The sequence below is a fragment of the Choloepus didactylus genome, chromosome 2 (genome assembly GCF_015220235.1).
Source record: "Choloepus didactylus isolate mChoDid1 chromosome 2, mChoDid1.pri, whole genome shotgun sequence".
In the NCBI taxonomy this organism is placed as follows: Eukaryota; Metazoa; Chordata; class Mammalia; order Pilosa; family Megalonychidae; genus Choloepus; species Choloepus didactylus.
In genome coordinates, this window is record NC_051308.1 from 76,560,048 (window position 1) to 76,576,742 (window position 16,695).

At 36.0% G+C, this 16,695-nt stretch overlaps 1 protein-coding gene across 1 annotated transcript in view; it reads right to left on the reverse strand.

Moving 5' to 3' along the window:
* The window catches only part of HMCN1 (hemicentin 1), a 511,472-nt gene that overhangs the window by 56,520 nt on the left and 438,257 nt on the right, over positions 1 to 16,695 (reverse strand). The window contains exons 72-81 of the mRNA XM_037825157.1: positions 13,839 to 13,980; positions 12,697 to 12,841; positions 12,192 to 12,319; positions 11,734 to 11,890; positions 9,741 to 9,862; positions 9,391 to 9,555; positions 6,973 to 7,080; positions 6,396 to 6,533; positions 6,135 to 6,269; positions 3,083 to 3,352 (exon numbers count right to left, since the gene is read on the reverse strand). Of these exons, the coding sequence (XP_037681085.1) occupies positions 3,083 to 3,352; positions 6,135 to 6,269; positions 6,396 to 6,533; positions 6,973 to 7,080; positions 9,391 to 9,555; positions 9,741 to 9,862; positions 11,734 to 11,890; positions 12,192 to 12,319; positions 12,697 to 12,841; positions 13,839 to 13,980 (1,510 nt within the window). The remainder of the gene's footprint in view (positions 1 to 3,082; positions 3,353 to 6,134; positions 6,270 to 6,395; positions 6,534 to 6,972; positions 7,081 to 9,390; positions 9,556 to 9,740; positions 9,863 to 11,733; positions 11,891 to 12,191; positions 12,320 to 12,696; positions 12,842 to 13,838; positions 13,981 to 16,695) is intronic.

Here is a 16,695-nt window from a genome sequence, read left to right on the forward strand (position 1 = left end):
AAACATAAACAGAGGGATACAAGTGCTGGAGAAAATGTGGAGAGAGGGAGGTACCTAGTCACTGTTGGTGGGGAAGTAGAATGGTGCAGCCCATCTGGAGGATAGTGTGGAAGTTCCGCAAGAAGCTAAGTATGGGGTTGCCATATAGTCCTGCAAGCCCATTATTGGCTATATACTTGGAAGAACTGAGAACAGTGGTACAAATGGACATTTGCATAGCGGGTTTTATAGTGTCAGTATTCATGATTAACAATGGATGAGGTGGCCTAAGGGTACATTGACTGATGAATGGAATGGATAACTGTGGTGTATGCATACAATAGAATATTAAGTGGCTGCAAGAAGGAATGAAGTTGTAAGACATGCAACTAGGTGAATGGACCTTAAGGACAGTATTTTGAGTGAAACAGCCAGAAATGAAAAGATGAACATTATAATGCCTCACTAATACAGACTAACTATAATGTGCAAACTCTGAGAACTGAATCTGAGAGCACAGGTTATCGGGGAAAGGTTTATTGTAAAGGTACCTAGAGTGTAAGCTCTACAGCAGTCACATCTATTCCTGAGTTGTAATGGTTTTCTCTAAGTTCTGAGATGCTGAGCTTTTTGTACAACCTAGTCTGTTCCTGGGACTTCAGATAACTCTGTAACACCTGAGACTCAGAGCTAGAGTTGAGCAGCTATGAATGTCAGTATTACCCCATACAGCAACTCTTAAAAAAGCTGAAAAAGAATTCAGACTTCAATTAGAGAAATGAATGAAGCTGATCCAGTTAGGACTAAGGCAAATCAGACTAAAGGATAAAGGACAATACTGATGGTTATTAAAACTTCAACTTCTGTGTGAGAACAAAGGAAGAGATGTTTATTTGATGCAAAATCCATAATTTCTGTAGCATACTATATAAGTTAACTTATAAGGTCAGTTTATCCAAATACCATAATTACATGGAACTTTGTATAGGGAGTGAGATCTGGTTGGTTTGTACAGGTTAGTGTGAAGCCCTGATACATCCCAAAATAATTTGGGTAGATAATAAAAATGCATTTACAAAGCCCCCTTGAGGGAATGGGGAAAATGTGGAAATATTAAACTTCCTCACCTGAGGAATTACTGAAATTCTCACAAGCATTGGGGGCTACCAATTTGGAAGGCCGAGCCCTTGATCTTGGGCTTGCCTTTATGAAGCTTGTTACTTCAAAGGAGAGTTTAAGCCTTCTTATCATTGTGCCTAAGAGTCACCCCCAGAGAACCTCTTTTGTTGCTCAGATGGGCCTCTCTCTCTAAGCCAACTCAGCAGGTAAACTCACTGCCCTCCCCCTTACATGGGCTATGACTCCCAGGGGTTTAAATCTCCCTGGCAACATGGGACATGACCCCCTGGGGGAAGACTGGATCCTGCACTGTAGGACTGAGAAAGCCTTCTTGACCAAAAGGGGGAAGAGAAATGAAACAAAATAAAGTTTCAATGGCTCAGAGATCTCAAATGGAGTCGAGAAGTCATTCTGGAGGTTATTCTTACATGTTATATAGAGATCCCTCTTTAGTTATTAGTGTATTGGAATAGCTAGAAAGAAATACCTGAAACTGTTGAACTGCAACCCTGTAGCCTTGATTCTTGAAAACGATTATGTAACTATATAGCTGACATCGTGTGACCATTTGTGAAAACATTGTGGCTCACATTCCCTGTATCCAGTGAATGGACAGATGAGTAGAAAAATTAGGACAAGAATTAAATGAATAATAGGGGCAATGGTGGGGATGGGATGTTTTGGGTGTTCTTTATTACTTTTATTTTAATCTTATTTTTTTTCTTGTAGTATTAAAAATGTTCAAAAATTTATTGTGGAGATGAATGCACAACAATATGATGGTCCTGTGAACAACGGATTGTACCTGTGATGACTGTGGTATGTGAATATATTGCAATAAAATGGAATTTAAAAGAATTTCATTACTAATTTCTAGGTTTATTGCACTGTGGTCAGGAACTGTGGCCTATACTTTTAAAATTGTAACAATTTCTTTGTTGCTTAATATATGGTCAATTTTGGTAAATGGTCTACAAAAACTTGAAAAGGAGTATTAGTTATTTCTGAGGTGAAGGTTAATGTGCATTGATTAGTACAATGATAATTGAAAGTAGGTATAAATCAGGGAAAATTTTAGAAAATTTGTAAGTTATAATTTTTAAATTTTGGCTAAATTATTTATTTAACCAATTTTAAATACTTCCATTTGAAATTGTCACTATAACTATGAAGTTTGTAAGATATTCAAACACTTCAAAAATGAAAACAGGTTTTAGAAATTTTTGAAAAAAGAAAAAGCAGCAACTCATTAAATAAGTCTTACCTCTGAAAATAGTATTTGGAAACAGTTTAATTTGTTAATTGTTGTTTCCCATGATTGATATTACTTGCTATTCTATCTTTTGTCTTAAAATATACTTTAAGAACTAAAATATTTCAAAGCTTATCTTCAGATATTTTGTTGGTTGTCTGATACACAGGAAAAATAAGAACCTTTTCTGTTATAAAAATATATGTGTAAATCTTTTACTACTTTAAAATAATGAATCAAATAGGACTCCAATTTCCATTTGGTTTAAACTGTATTTATAATGTAGGTTATATGATGATTAGTTTTGAGTCAAGATGTCTTGCAGTTTGAGAAGAAAAGCAAACAAGTCTCAAAATAGAAATGGACTCCTCATAAGCAAAAAGGCAGATCTCCATAATTACAATATGAGGGTATTGGCAACACATTAATTATCCTGACTATATTAAATAAAATTGCTCTTTCTCTCTCACACACATATGTGCACATCCACAGAAAAACATGGTCTACAGAAAACAGATATGATGGGCAAGTGTACCTTCAAACACAAACAAACAAACACACACACAGAAAGAGATAGATAGAGAGAGAGAGAGAGAGAGAGAGAGAGAGAGAGAGTTAGTTTTCAATTACACGTTTGGCATAGTTTCGATTTCCGTCATATTTGCCCACAGTGGCTTTTCTCCTTACCACAGTGATGCAACAGACTGAAATCATTTATGTTAAACAACCTACCATGGACGGTGAGCTTGGTGGAGGTGCTGCTAGATCCCGCCACATTAGCTGCCAAGCACGTGTACTGGCCTGCGTCGCCAGGCTGCACAAATGCTATTTGCAGAGCCCCAGAGCTGAGGATGCGCTGGCGGAGTGATTCCAAAATTGCATGCCCGTCTTTATGCCATGTAATATCAGGGGGTGGTAGGCCATCTACCTCACATGGTAGCGTGATGGGTTTATCCACAACAATGACATGTTCCTTCGGATGGGGGCTAATGGCTGGAGGGACTAAAAGATACAAAGTCTAAACTTCATTTTAACAATGAGGGTAGCATTTACACACTACGGTACTGCTCTAGCAAAATGAAATAAATAAGAAATGAAATCCAGACATTATCATAGCATCCAAAGCAGATCACAAGAATTTGTTTACATAGAATATAAAATTCATCTAGTGTTTTTCAGAAAATGTTTATATAATTAACAAGTAAATGTAAGCAATAATCAAATTTAACTGAGGAGATACAAATATATTCATGAGGGTTTGCATGAATAGAAAATTTAGGTTGTGTCAACAAAGGCATTTTAATATTTGTGTTTTGTCTCATTCACATCACATGCTTAAACTTCCAAAATAGACCCCTTTAAGATATGGAAAATATTCATCCTCTCAAAGATACTTTTACTCATGCACTTTCTACAGTGCTTTAGCAGGTGTCTCATACACAGAGGCCATATTTAGTAAAATATTAAATGGTTGAATGAATAAATGAATGGATCATTGAAATATATAGGTAAAACTCTTCCTCCTTCAGAAAACTGTGGAAAGGCTTATGGTAAGGATTTCCCTTCCACACATTTATAACAGTTTATCCCTTAATTATTGTCCAGGATATCCTACCAAGTCTTATTCACCATAAAAAAGACATACTAAATAATTATGAATAACCATGTTGAGATTATTTACAGCAACCACAATTATTTCATTTAATTTATTCTTTGTCATTATGTACTGTATCTGCAAGGAGAGATTCTATTCAGCATTTTTCATGCCCCCAGGGCATGCAATTATCTCTGAGTGCTTTTGCAATGTTGAAATGTTATTAGTTGTTTAAGGTATTTCTTTGTTCCATAAATTGTCCTTAAATCAAATAATTTTAATCAATTAGTGAAGATAAAAAAGCAACCTCAAATCTGAAACTGTTTCTTTCCATAATCACTATGTTGCCAAAACCAGTCAATCCTTCTTGGCCCTCATCCTACTTGACCGCCTAACCGCTTTCAACAAAGTAGTCCACCCCTTCTTGAAACCCACTCCTCACCTGTTCCACATGATGTTATAGTCTTCTGGCTTTCCTCTGACCTCTCTGCTCTCTCCCTTGTAACTTTTTTCCAGCTTCCTCTCCTTTATCAGATCTCTAAATAACACAGTGCCCTGAGGCTTTGTCCTCAGATCCCTTTTCTGTCCATAGTCTATTTTTCCTAGGTGATTTCATACTATTTCATGGTTTTAGATACACTGATTACTTCCAAATTTACATCTTAGACTATGCTTCTCCCATGAGCTCTGAATTTACAAGTATTCAACTCTTTATTTGACATCCCCACTAGGATTTCTAATGGTTTCCTACATTTAATATGATTAAACAGAAATCAAAACTTCCATTTTTCAAACTCAGTTCCTCCCCCTGAATTCCCCCATGCACTATCATCCACTCACTAGCCCAAGTCCAAAGCCCAGGAAACATAATTAATTCTTCTCTTTTCCTAACCCCCCAAATATGATTAATCATCAATCCTGGCAATTACATCTACAAAGATACTTGGAGTCCACTACTTTTTTCTTTCACCTCTGTGACACACACACCTCGTACACTCCTGGCCAGACCACCACATCCTACCTTGACTACTTTTAACAGTTCTTCCAGCTCTAGCCTTGCCTTTTCACCAAGCCTATTATCTAGATAGCAGTAAAAGAGGTCTTCTTAGAACCAAATCAGAATCCTTGCACGAGAAGAAAACAAAAGTCCTTACAGCCCTCCAAGTCCTCCAGGCACTGGCTCCACCTACTTTTCTGATCTCCTTCATGCTAAGCCAGCCATTTTCTAGCCACACTGGCCTTCTTTCTTGACTCTGCTCTTTCTTGCCTCAGGACCATTGCACATGCTGCTTCTCTCCCTTGGACATTCCCCCCAACCTTCACATCCAGCTTAAATGTCATACCCTCAGAAAAGTTTACCCTAACTACAGATCTTACAGATCTAAAGCAGTCCCCACATCCTCCTGTTATTATTTTCCACCTCAGCCCTTTATCTTTCCTCTGTATAGCATATATCAGAGTATATAATTATTTGTTTGTTTATTTTTTCTTTTGCTATAAGGGAGGGATCATGTCGTCATATCCAGTGTATCTCCAGTTACTATCCTTAAAGTATTTGTTGAATAAATTTTGCAAAACACAAATAAATTAGATGTAACAATATGCAGGAAATTGAGCTTTACCATATTCATTAATTTGCTATAGAAAATCACGCTATAGGGAAATGCAAAAATTAGTAAATTCAAATGGAGTAGAATGGTTCCAATTTCCAAGTCACTTCATCTACAACAGCAGTGCATGCAAGATATCAAAATTATATTTAAAAAATCAGTTGACTGTGAAAACAAAACAACCTCTGCTTTGTCTTTAGAATATTTTCTTCCATACGGTTGGTTAAACTGCAGTTGTGAGGACAGCACAGCACACTTCTCCATAGTGTATCCAAAGTAATGTTATAGAATGAATGGTTTTAAAATCACCTTAAATATGTGCTATAATGAAATAAAATACCAAATGGTGATTCATAGAAGTCCAAATTATGATAGAATTCCTCAATTTTCTTGTAGAAACAATGGTATAAAACAACCCATTTAATTTTCTTTGTCATAAGGGTAATAATAGAAAAAAAAAGAGAAGATAAACTAAGAATACTGAAAACATCAAAGACAGCATAATCATTTATATATGTGAATATCTGATATGCATTGTTAAAAACATATCTGAAGACATAAAGATTAATTATTTAAGTACCTTGAACATTTAACTTGATTTTGCCCAAGGCCGTACCAGCTGAATTCTGAGCCACACACATGTAAGTACCAGCATCTTCTCTCACGGCTCTGGAGATCTGCAAGCCACCTTTAGGAAGAACTGCATGTTTTTTCCCTACATTATTAATCATGGAAGCAGAAAGTAAAAAGTTATATTTTCATTTAAAAATAATATACCAATCTCTAAATTATAAAACATTAACTCAGCCATGAATTTCTTGATAGAAATGGTGGTAGTTACCTGAAGTGATGACATTGATGCCTTCTTTTTGCCAAGAAATGAAAGGACTGGGTATCCCTGTTGCTTCACATGGTAATAAAATGGCATTGTTTAGAATGACATCTAGTTCGCTTGGCTGAGGCTGAATGACTGGAGGCTCTATAAAAATCAGTCAACAAAAATAAGTAACAGCACCAATTAATGACAGAAATGCCTACTAAAGTCATGAGATTAAACATGCCCAAATCCATAATTCCAAATATTAATGATTTGATTGTTCAAGAGAAAAGCAAATATTGGCCACATTGTGTTCTTGAGACTTGCCACTAGAGCCAGTGTCCATTAGAGGAACACAGACTAGAAGCAGGAAGAGATTATAAAAATCCAAGAAGGAAAATAATTTTGCAGTTCTGTGTGATTGAACATCACTGTGTCTTTTTTTTTTGTCTACTGAAGAATATCTTCCAAGATCTCATATCCCCAAGATATTAACATGGGTCATAGCTCCCAAGAGTACTACCTTTCAAGGATAAGCATGACTTCAAAAAAAAAGAAAACAAAATCAGCAGACTTTAAATGAATAAATAATCTTCCATACCCTGGACACGAAAGTTCACATGTCGATGCGCAGAACCAGCTGCATTCCTGGCGACACAAGTATACCTTCCAGCATGGTCTAATTGGGTGGCAGATATTTCAATTGCTCCTAAGAAGAAAAGAGTTATACTATAGGGTGGCATTGATTTTTTGGTTCGACTGTGCCTCTCTCATTTTTGTGTTTTTGCACCTAGCCCTGCGGTGCTTAACTTGTATTCATACGTATATCCCTGAAGTACTAGACCACAATACTTTAAAAAAATTATTCTTAACAGTTTTATTCAGATTATAAATGTGACAATTTACAAATCAAAAATTCACTTACGTGTACAATTCAATGATTTTTAGGATATTCACAGAGTTGTGCAACCATGACCACGGCTGATGTTAGAATATTTCTATCACTACAAAAAGAAACCTCATGCCTGTTTAGTTATTCCTCACTCCCAGCCTCATTCTTAGGCAACCATGAACCTACTTTGTGTCTTTATGGATTTGACTTTTCTGGACATTTCATATCAATGGAATCAGACAGTATGTAGTCTGACTTCTTTCACTCTGAGCATTATGCTTTTGAGTTTCATTCACTGCCGCATGTTCAGTATTTTGTTCCTTTTTATTGCCAAATAGAATTCCATTGTGTGGATACACCATATTTTGTTTATTCACCAATTGATGGAAATCTGAATTGTTTCCACATTTTGACTATTGTGAATAATGCAAGACTTTGTGTGGACACATGTTTTTTCTCTTGGGTAGAGTCCTAGGAATGGGAGTTGCTGGGTCATATAGTAACTCTGTTTAACATTTTGAGAAGTTCCAACTTGTTTTCCTAGCATAGCACTTTGTGCTGGAGAGTAGTTAATATATATTTTATGATTTGAATTGTGACCAGTCTAGATAGGTTTCTGATATTGTCATTTTGGGAACAAGATTTTTCCGTTATTTCCCTTCTATTGAAGAAATATGCAAATTCTCTTAGAATAATATGCAAATATTTATAAAGTCCCAGGATATTAGTTGCTTTCTTGTTCTTCCTCTTCTTCTTCTTCCCTTTCTCCTTCTCCTTCTCCTTGTCCCCCCCTCCTTCTCTTTCTCCTTCTTCTATACCTTTAGTGTGCCTCCTCAATGCAGGATAGATGAGTTTTCAGAAACACCAGTGTGAATCACCTATACTTTCATTTAGGTGAATTTTTTTCTCCTCAATGCTGAAACTTCTTTTTTTGTACATTTTTCATTGTGAAATACAACATAGATATAGAAAAGTGATAAATTTCAAAATACAATTTCACAGGTAGTTATAGAGCAAATTTCAAAGTATAGTATAGGTAACAGTTCCACAATTTCAGGTATTGCTTTCTGGCTATTCTAATACAACAGGAACTAAAAAGAAATGTCTATATAATGATTCAGTAGTCACAATCATTTGTTTAATCCTAACTTCTCTGTTACAACTCCTTCCTCTCATTTGATCATTTTCTTAGTCTTTGGGATATTTGGGCAATGAGCATTCTAACCTCTTCATGCTGAAAAGGGGTGTCAACAATATGGGATAGGGGAATGCAACTGACTGATGTTCTGGGAGACACTGGTGCCTCTACCTTTCAAGGCTTATCTGGCATAGGAACAATCTGGAGGTTTTAAGTTCCTGGAAAATAAACTTAATAAGTAAAACATTTATAGAGTCTTAGACAGAGCCTTGGATTTTCTTTGGGTTTTCAGGAATACTATTGGTTGGGGCTTGACATACCATGGCAATTTGTAATATCTGGCTGAAGCTTGCATGAGAGTAACCTCCGGAATGACCTCTCGATTATTTGAAATCTCAGCCACTGAAACCTTATTTTGTTACATTTCTTTTCCCACTTTTGGTCAAAAAGTCAATGCTAAAACTTTGAATTGCATAAATGATTGTTATCACCACCCTCTAAAATTATCCATTAAAGCATGTATCACACAGTCATACCTGATAAATTATAAAAGCCTTGAAAGCAGTAACTGTCTTAATTAGTTTTGTATCCTCAGAAAATTAGTAGAGTATGTAGCCTGTTTTAGTACCTAAAAAAATGTTTGTTGACTGAATGGCGGAGGTTCTATTTATTAAGGGAAGAAGTGTGTTTCACTCACAGGTAGGAATGAATTTGTTAAACCTTAGATTTAGTAAATATGCACATAGAATACCAGTGCTCATGTTATTTATATTCAGACCAGTGTTAGATATTATTTATTGTTTTGTTTTCATATTTCTCCTTTTTTCTTTCCTTTCCCTAGCTCCCCTTTCCATTCTCTTGCCTTTTTTCCAGATGCCTAAGTCTAGGAACATACATGCATTTTATTCTGGTGAAACAAAAGTCGTGGCAAGGCCACTGTGAATAACTAATCCAATCTTGAAGTTTAATCACTGAACCAGAGGACGTACCTGAAGAAAGAATTCTGTAGCCATCTCCCCTGGGAAGCAGTCTTATACCATTTTTGGTCCAGTGAATTGAGGGGACTGGAACTCCTAAAGCAGTGCAGGTAATTACTGCTGGGGTATGTTTTGTTACTAGGAAGTCCATAGGCTCATCAGCTATAGAAGGTGGAACTAAAACAACACAATAACAAAAGAAATAAAAGAACACGTTTCGTTTCCAATGCTTATAGATTTCCAAAACCTCATCATATGGTTTTCTCTTTCTTCTCTGAAACTGCATGTTAAACAAGTGAAGTATTAGAATGATGAAGTGGTATCAGTATAACAAATTTGATCCCCATCTCAAAGAGTTCTACCTTGTACAGTGAGATCCACGGTTCTCTTATCCTCTCCAGCATCATTTGTCACAGTGCACTCATAGGCTGCAGTGTCATCCACAGAGGGGGAAATAATTACTAGTGAACCTGAAGATAGGAGCCTAGAAGAGAGATTTTGAAGCAATGAGGTACTGGATTTCATAATTTTTCTACTTGGGTCAACATGGTATTTCAAAGTGTGCATCATTTCTCTGATACAAACAAGAGTTTAAGATCATATGGCAGTGGGTTAATATGGCCTTGACTTTGGCATTTACAGGAAGCAGTTGGTCTGAAGAAAGAATTTTATCATTTTTTAATGCTTGTATCATGACTGAACTTGCTCACCTAGGAGAAATACAGTGCAATAAGCACACTGATGTCAGCCACTATTTATTAAGCATTGAATAAACTCCTAGCACAAAATGTTAAATGTTCTGCATGAATTATCTCTAAATTTCATAACTCTGTAGGTTGGTATTATGATTATGGGAAGACTCACACTTAGACTGGTTAAGCAACTTATCTATTGCCACATAGCAAGTCAGTGGTAGATGTGGTATTCAACTACAAGTCTGTCTGTCTAGCTCCTTTCATTACTTCACATGGCTCTTTACATGTGAAGGCTACCTTGGAGGCACAAAGCACATACATTAAAAAGTATGTCCTTAACCTCTAACCAATTCAAAACGAAAGTGCTTCAAGTGTTTAGGAGGGTTAGTAAATACATGTTCATGATTTAAAGTAAATATAAATACTTATGTAAGTATATATATAAATTGTCAAAGTAGGTGTGTGAAAGCATTCGTATTCAGTACCATGGCAAATTCTCTGACAGGATAACTATCTATTAACTCAATCAAGATACAATAAGTGAGGCTTCATTATACCATCAGAAACTCCTAGTGATTTTAAAGTAAGCCTTTAAAAAATATGCATTGCCAGATTATGAATATGGCAGTAAAGCAGGAGAAATGGAAAAAAATGGAGAAAATACTATTTTCCTCCCATACATGCTTGCAAAAAACTAAATTGTATTTCAAGGGTGTGCCAGTTTGAATGTATTATGTCCCCCAGAAAAAGCAATATTCTTTGATGCAATCTTGTGGGGCAGACATAATAGTGGGGATTAAGTTGGAACGCTTGGATTAGGTTTTTTGCATGGAGATGCGCCCCACCCAACTGTAGATGATAACTGATGGGATATTTCTATGGAGGCGTGGCCCCACCCATTCAGAGTGGGCCTTGATCAGTGGAGCCATATAAATGAGCTGACTCAAAGAGAAGGAAGTCAGTGCAGCTGTGAGTGGCGTTTTGAAGAGGAGCAAGCTTGCTAGAGAGGAACGTCCTGGGAGAAAGCCATTTTGAAACCAGAACTTTGGAGCAGACGCCAGCCACGTGCCTTCCCAGCTAACAGAGGTTTTCTGGATGCCATTGGCCATCCTCCAGTGAAGGTACCCGATTACTGATGTGTTACCTTGGACACTTTATGGCCTTAAGACTGTAACTGTGTAGCCAGATAAACCCCCTTTTTAGAAAAGCCAATCCGTCTCTGGCGTTTTGCATTCTGCAGCATTAGCAAACTAGAACAAAGGGATAAAAACTGATTTTTATTCTACAACTAAAGCTTGTATTTATTTTTAAAGAATAGTTTTTCTTTTATGCCAAGTGATTGTTTTCTATTCCTTGTCTTAATAAAATTCCAGGAAGTGCTACAAAAAATAAAGCAGGATAGAAATCTAATCCAGTAGACCTCATGGACAATAATCTAGAAGGTTTGTGTTTGGAAAAGTTGCACCTGTAATTCAGAAAAAGATTTTAGGCTGGAAATCTGTAAGTCCATGGTAAGAAAAATTTATACTCTGTATATACTAGTTAATTCTTTGTAATTAATACATTTGCTTTCCCCATTAATAGGGCAAAAAGGTTGGTTCTTTTAAAAAATATTTTTTGAAATAGTGAGGTGGGATTTTTAATACAAATTATTCCTTACCTGTATGAATTCTGATTTTGATCCACATTAAGAAGATGCCCATTTTTCCTCCATGTGACTGATGGTTTGGGTATTCCAGTAGCCTCACAAGCCAGAGTAGTTTGAACATTTACTGTTACAGTTATGTTGTTAATACCCGGAGCAATTGATGGAGAAACTAAAACAATGTCACCAAATAAGAGGGAAGCACATTCAGGAAATAGCATGCCATTTGAAATATTTCTGCAGAACTGAAATTAATCAATCACTGGCAATTTATATCATTGTTATGAGCGTACTAAAACTGTGTGAAATTGTGCATAAATAGTGGGAGTGGGGAGAAAACTAAGTCTTAGCTCGTAACATTATGTAATGCATTTAAATAGTGTGGGAGTCAAGGTCCTCATGACTTCACTAGTTTAGGCTCTCAAAGAGCATTTGACCTAAAGACTGGGTGATGTTTATAAAGGTGTACTTACCATGGACCTGTAAATCTATTCGCCGGCGATCTGTTCCAGCAGCATTGGTAGCCATACACAAATACCGCCCAGAGTCGGTGACATGTGCTGACTGGATATGAAGGAATCCGTTTTCCAGGATAGAGTATCTACAAGAAAGATCACAAGTGGCATTCCCCGAATCAGCCTCATCTCATTATTTTCATTTTGGCTGAAAACATTTTTATAAACTTAGTTAAATCCATTTTTAGTCCTTTTCCTGTTTCAAATGACACTTATTTACAATATTCTTGGTGGAACAAAATGATATGGAGCAAAGGTGCACAGCAAATGAGCTCGTGATCTTGGATGGATTATAATCATTAGCCTTAAGAATTATGCCTATAAAATGCTTCTTTCTGATTCTCATTTTTAGTTGGAGAAACTAACTCTAAATATAATGAGATTAAAATTATTCATTGGAAAAGATTTAAGGATTTATATTTCAGTTCTTGGAGTATTTTCAGCCCTTCTCCAGAACTGTTACCTTGCATGATTCCCAGCTAGAACAGTTCCATCCTTTCTCCACGTTATTCTTGGAGTTGGCACACCTTCCGCGAAGCATTCCAATATAATTGACTTATTTAAGTGAATGACAAGGCTCTGGGGGCCACCCTTTATGCTTGGAGGAACTGTCCATGAGATGCACATGAAAAAATTCAGTTAGACCAATAACATAGCCTGAACCCAAGACCCTGAAAAGCCAATATGAGGTGAGCTTTGAGTCAAATGTAAGCTTTGCCTACAGCTAATTTAGGTTAGTAAAAGTAGAATCACAGTTTAATTTCCAAAGTCTTACTCAAGATACTTTGTTTATAAAAATAAAGAGTAGATGGGGGAGGAGGATTTTAAATCCCTGATATGTGTGTGAAATCTGGCTCTCTATGAGAGAAGTTACAATAAATATCAGCTGTGGTTTGATGTAAATTAAAGATGATATCTCTTATTTCTCTCTGGCCAAATAATAGTCAGAGAATGTTAACACTGGAACTTTACTTTACATAAAGAACAGAAAGTGGGCTGTTTTAATGAAACACACATCTGTGATTAATAAAGCAAGTCTCAGGACATTTATTTTATTATACATTGAGTTCTATGGGAACAGAAAACTTGAATGTTAATTTTAGTATTAGACATACTGGTTGTGTGTATCACCCAATAACCTGTAAAATCTCACATATTAAAAATCAAAAAAGGGCTGTTATGGGAAAACTTCTACACTATCTTCCTGAATTTTGGTAAATTTTAGTATTTAGATTTTATGTTTAAGAAAATTAGAGTCCTATGGCAATCTCCATCTAGCACACATATACTCTCATGCCACCATCAATAAATGTGAACCAAATAATGGGCCACTTATTTAGTATGAAGGCTTCCTCAATGGTTCTGATCTGAATGACACAAAACATCAAGATGTGCTAATAACAGTTGGTAATATATTATTCCCTAATATAGAGTCATTTATCTTTAAATATAGTTGAATTGAATTAATAGTTCTAACACAAATATTACGCTTTTTTAAAAGAAACATAATAACCTTCAGGATTCATTTAGCATGCTCATGTATCATCTCTTCAAATGTCCTTAGCTAAATTTTTTAATTGTGAAATAATGGTTAACTTTTCTTACCATTTATAGTGAGAATAAATTCTCTTGTAGTCTTTCCTGCAATGTTGCTGGCAACACAGGTATAATTGGCTGTATCACCTAGATCTGCATTATTAATTTGCAAGTATCTCCCTCCAGATAGGATTCGCACTCGAGGTGTTGCCTGAATTCAGCAAGTAAAATTTGCTATTAAAATGTTACTTTATAGCATCAAAAGTAACTATAGTGAACTACAGAATTCCTGTCTGCCAGCATGCTTTGTCTGCTCCCCACCACCACCACCATTATTCTGGTATCAGAAATCCTTGAGAACTATTTGTATGAGTGTGTTTAAGGCAAGGGCACAATCAGTATCTATAATTTCCCTGACCACAATGATCCATTCTAGGATGGGTTGGAAGTGTTGAGGGAAAGATATGCCTATTTCACCATGATCACTGGTTAGAAGGAAGACCTAAGCTTAGTGGCAGTCTTTGTCACCATGTGGGGACAGCCTGTCCTGAATCTAAGACAAAAGAAATACAGTGAGAGTTGGAGAAAGGACACAGACGTCTGATTACATGATAACGTCCCTGGATCTAGTATGCTTAAAGCCTAAATTCACCAATCACTGGAGCCAATAGATTTCCTTTTCTTTTTTTTTCATTTAAGTTCACTTGAATTAGAATTCTGTCACTTACAACTGAAAGCTTCTTGACTAATATATTAACCTTTGTTAACTTAGAGGAAAACGCTATCCTTTAACATTTTTTAAAATAAGTAAATAAACTATTTTAGTCTACTAACATTTGTTTTGTGTCTAAGCAGGGGCCAAGAATTAGGAAAATGTAAAGACTAATGTAAACCTAATCTCTGCTATTAATTCTAATAAGAGAGATAGATGTAAATACATAATTTTAGTAAAAAATTAAAACGTGACGTTCATAATCATTTAAAAATGCCAGTTAACATCAAAGACTGATATTTTCTGGTTGTGTCTAAGACAGAACAATTTCAGGAAGAACACAAATAACATTTCTCTACCACATATGTTCAGTCCCAGACAGATATATATTTCTAAAAAAATAATATTTATTCACACTAAAATATGCAGTTCACAGCAATTTATTTTAAAATCTGAACATTTTTTGTAGGCCTTTGATTGCTATTGGGTCTAATGATGCTAAAATTATGTTACTTCCGGTAAAGGATTTCTTGCACGTATATGGTAAATTCTGTGGACTTTATTTTAATTTTTAACTTTTATATGGATATAGTAGGGTTTTAGGCTAATAAAAATTATTTTCAGAGTTGATTCTTATAATGTCTTCCATGAACAACAGTAAATGCTACTAACTTAAATCACACAATTTTCTCTGGTTCTCCTACCATTTACTGCTAGTGATTCTTCCACATTTGACTTCTCTCTTCAGATAGAACCCCATTTTCGGCTGATGGCCTTGCTTCCTATTCCATAGGGAAACTTAAAGCCCTGTGCCTGAAATTCTTTCCTCCTTTCATGGACAAACTTATTTGCATATCAACACTGCCTTTCTTTCTATTTCCCCATCTCCGTGGAAAAGGATGGACTCTTCTATACAAGGCTAATCTCTTCATCTGTGATCTGGGTCCTATTCATGCCCCATTCAACTCTCCTTGTCCTATAAAGCTCTCTTTCAGTCTCCTGTATCTTCAATCTCTTTCTTTCAGCAACTGAACATATACAAATAGCTTTTATATTTAACAAACAGTCTACACTTGTTGTTTCCACTTCCTCTTCCCCCATGAACACCACAATCCACAATAATCTGCCTTCTACTTTATCACTCCATTGAAGAATCATTGCTCAGATATTTAACTGTATGGACCCAATTAAATCAATGGGCACAATTGAATTTGTATCTCTGTTTGCCACCTCTTCTCTTCTCCCTTGGCATTTCAGTACATCAGTTGCTCCTACTTTTAATCCTATCTCTGTCAATCCTCCTTCTCAGTCTCTTCCCTTTGCTCATCTTGCAATGCCAGTGTTGCCAACAGCTTTATCCTCATTTTACTAGTCTCCTCACACTGTATGTTTTCTCATCTACCTCATGCAAACCTATGGCTTCAACATTAAGTTGTACCATGAGGACTACCAAATCAAAGACTTTTTTGATGAAATATGGACCTATATTTCTTAATGCTTTTTAGAATCTCTACTTGGACAATATACAGTTAATTCAAAATCAAAATATCTAAAACTGAGCTCATCTTTTTGTCATCACAGTCTCTTTCTGGGATCCCATTCCCAGTGCTGGCATCACTTGGTCATATCTGGGATCAGCTTGGAATCTTCCATCATCAACATTCACTCAGTCCCTACCTTAATACTTAATGGTCTCGAGTGAAATGTGTACATAGGATATAGAAGCAGGAAGAAGTCAGAGAGTGATGGGTCTTGGGAGTTAAGTTGGCATTTTAACCTGAATCCTGAAATCAATGGGGAACCATCAAAGGATTTTAATCAAAGACAACTACAGCCCTACTAAGATACTTGCAGTTTCTGGAACAGTAGCTTTCCTTTTTCTGTAATGGCCTTGCTCATGCTATTTCCTATGATTGGAATCTCCTTCTCCTCCTTTCTTATTTACTCATCCTTCAGAACTCAACTCACTCTCTCTAAGAGGCTTCCCAAGGATGTTCCTAACCTTTCAGTCTAGGTTATTTACCCTCCATCCTGTTTCCATAAAAAGCTATATATATACCTTTAAAATACAATTTATCAGCAGTGTCAGTTCTGTAATCTTTGATTCACTTCTCTGTCTTTTTCAGATAGAGGGTCAAGACTACTCTCAGCAGAAATCATATTGCCTGGTATTATACTAGACACTCAAAAATAGAGAAATTGAAGAATAAGAAG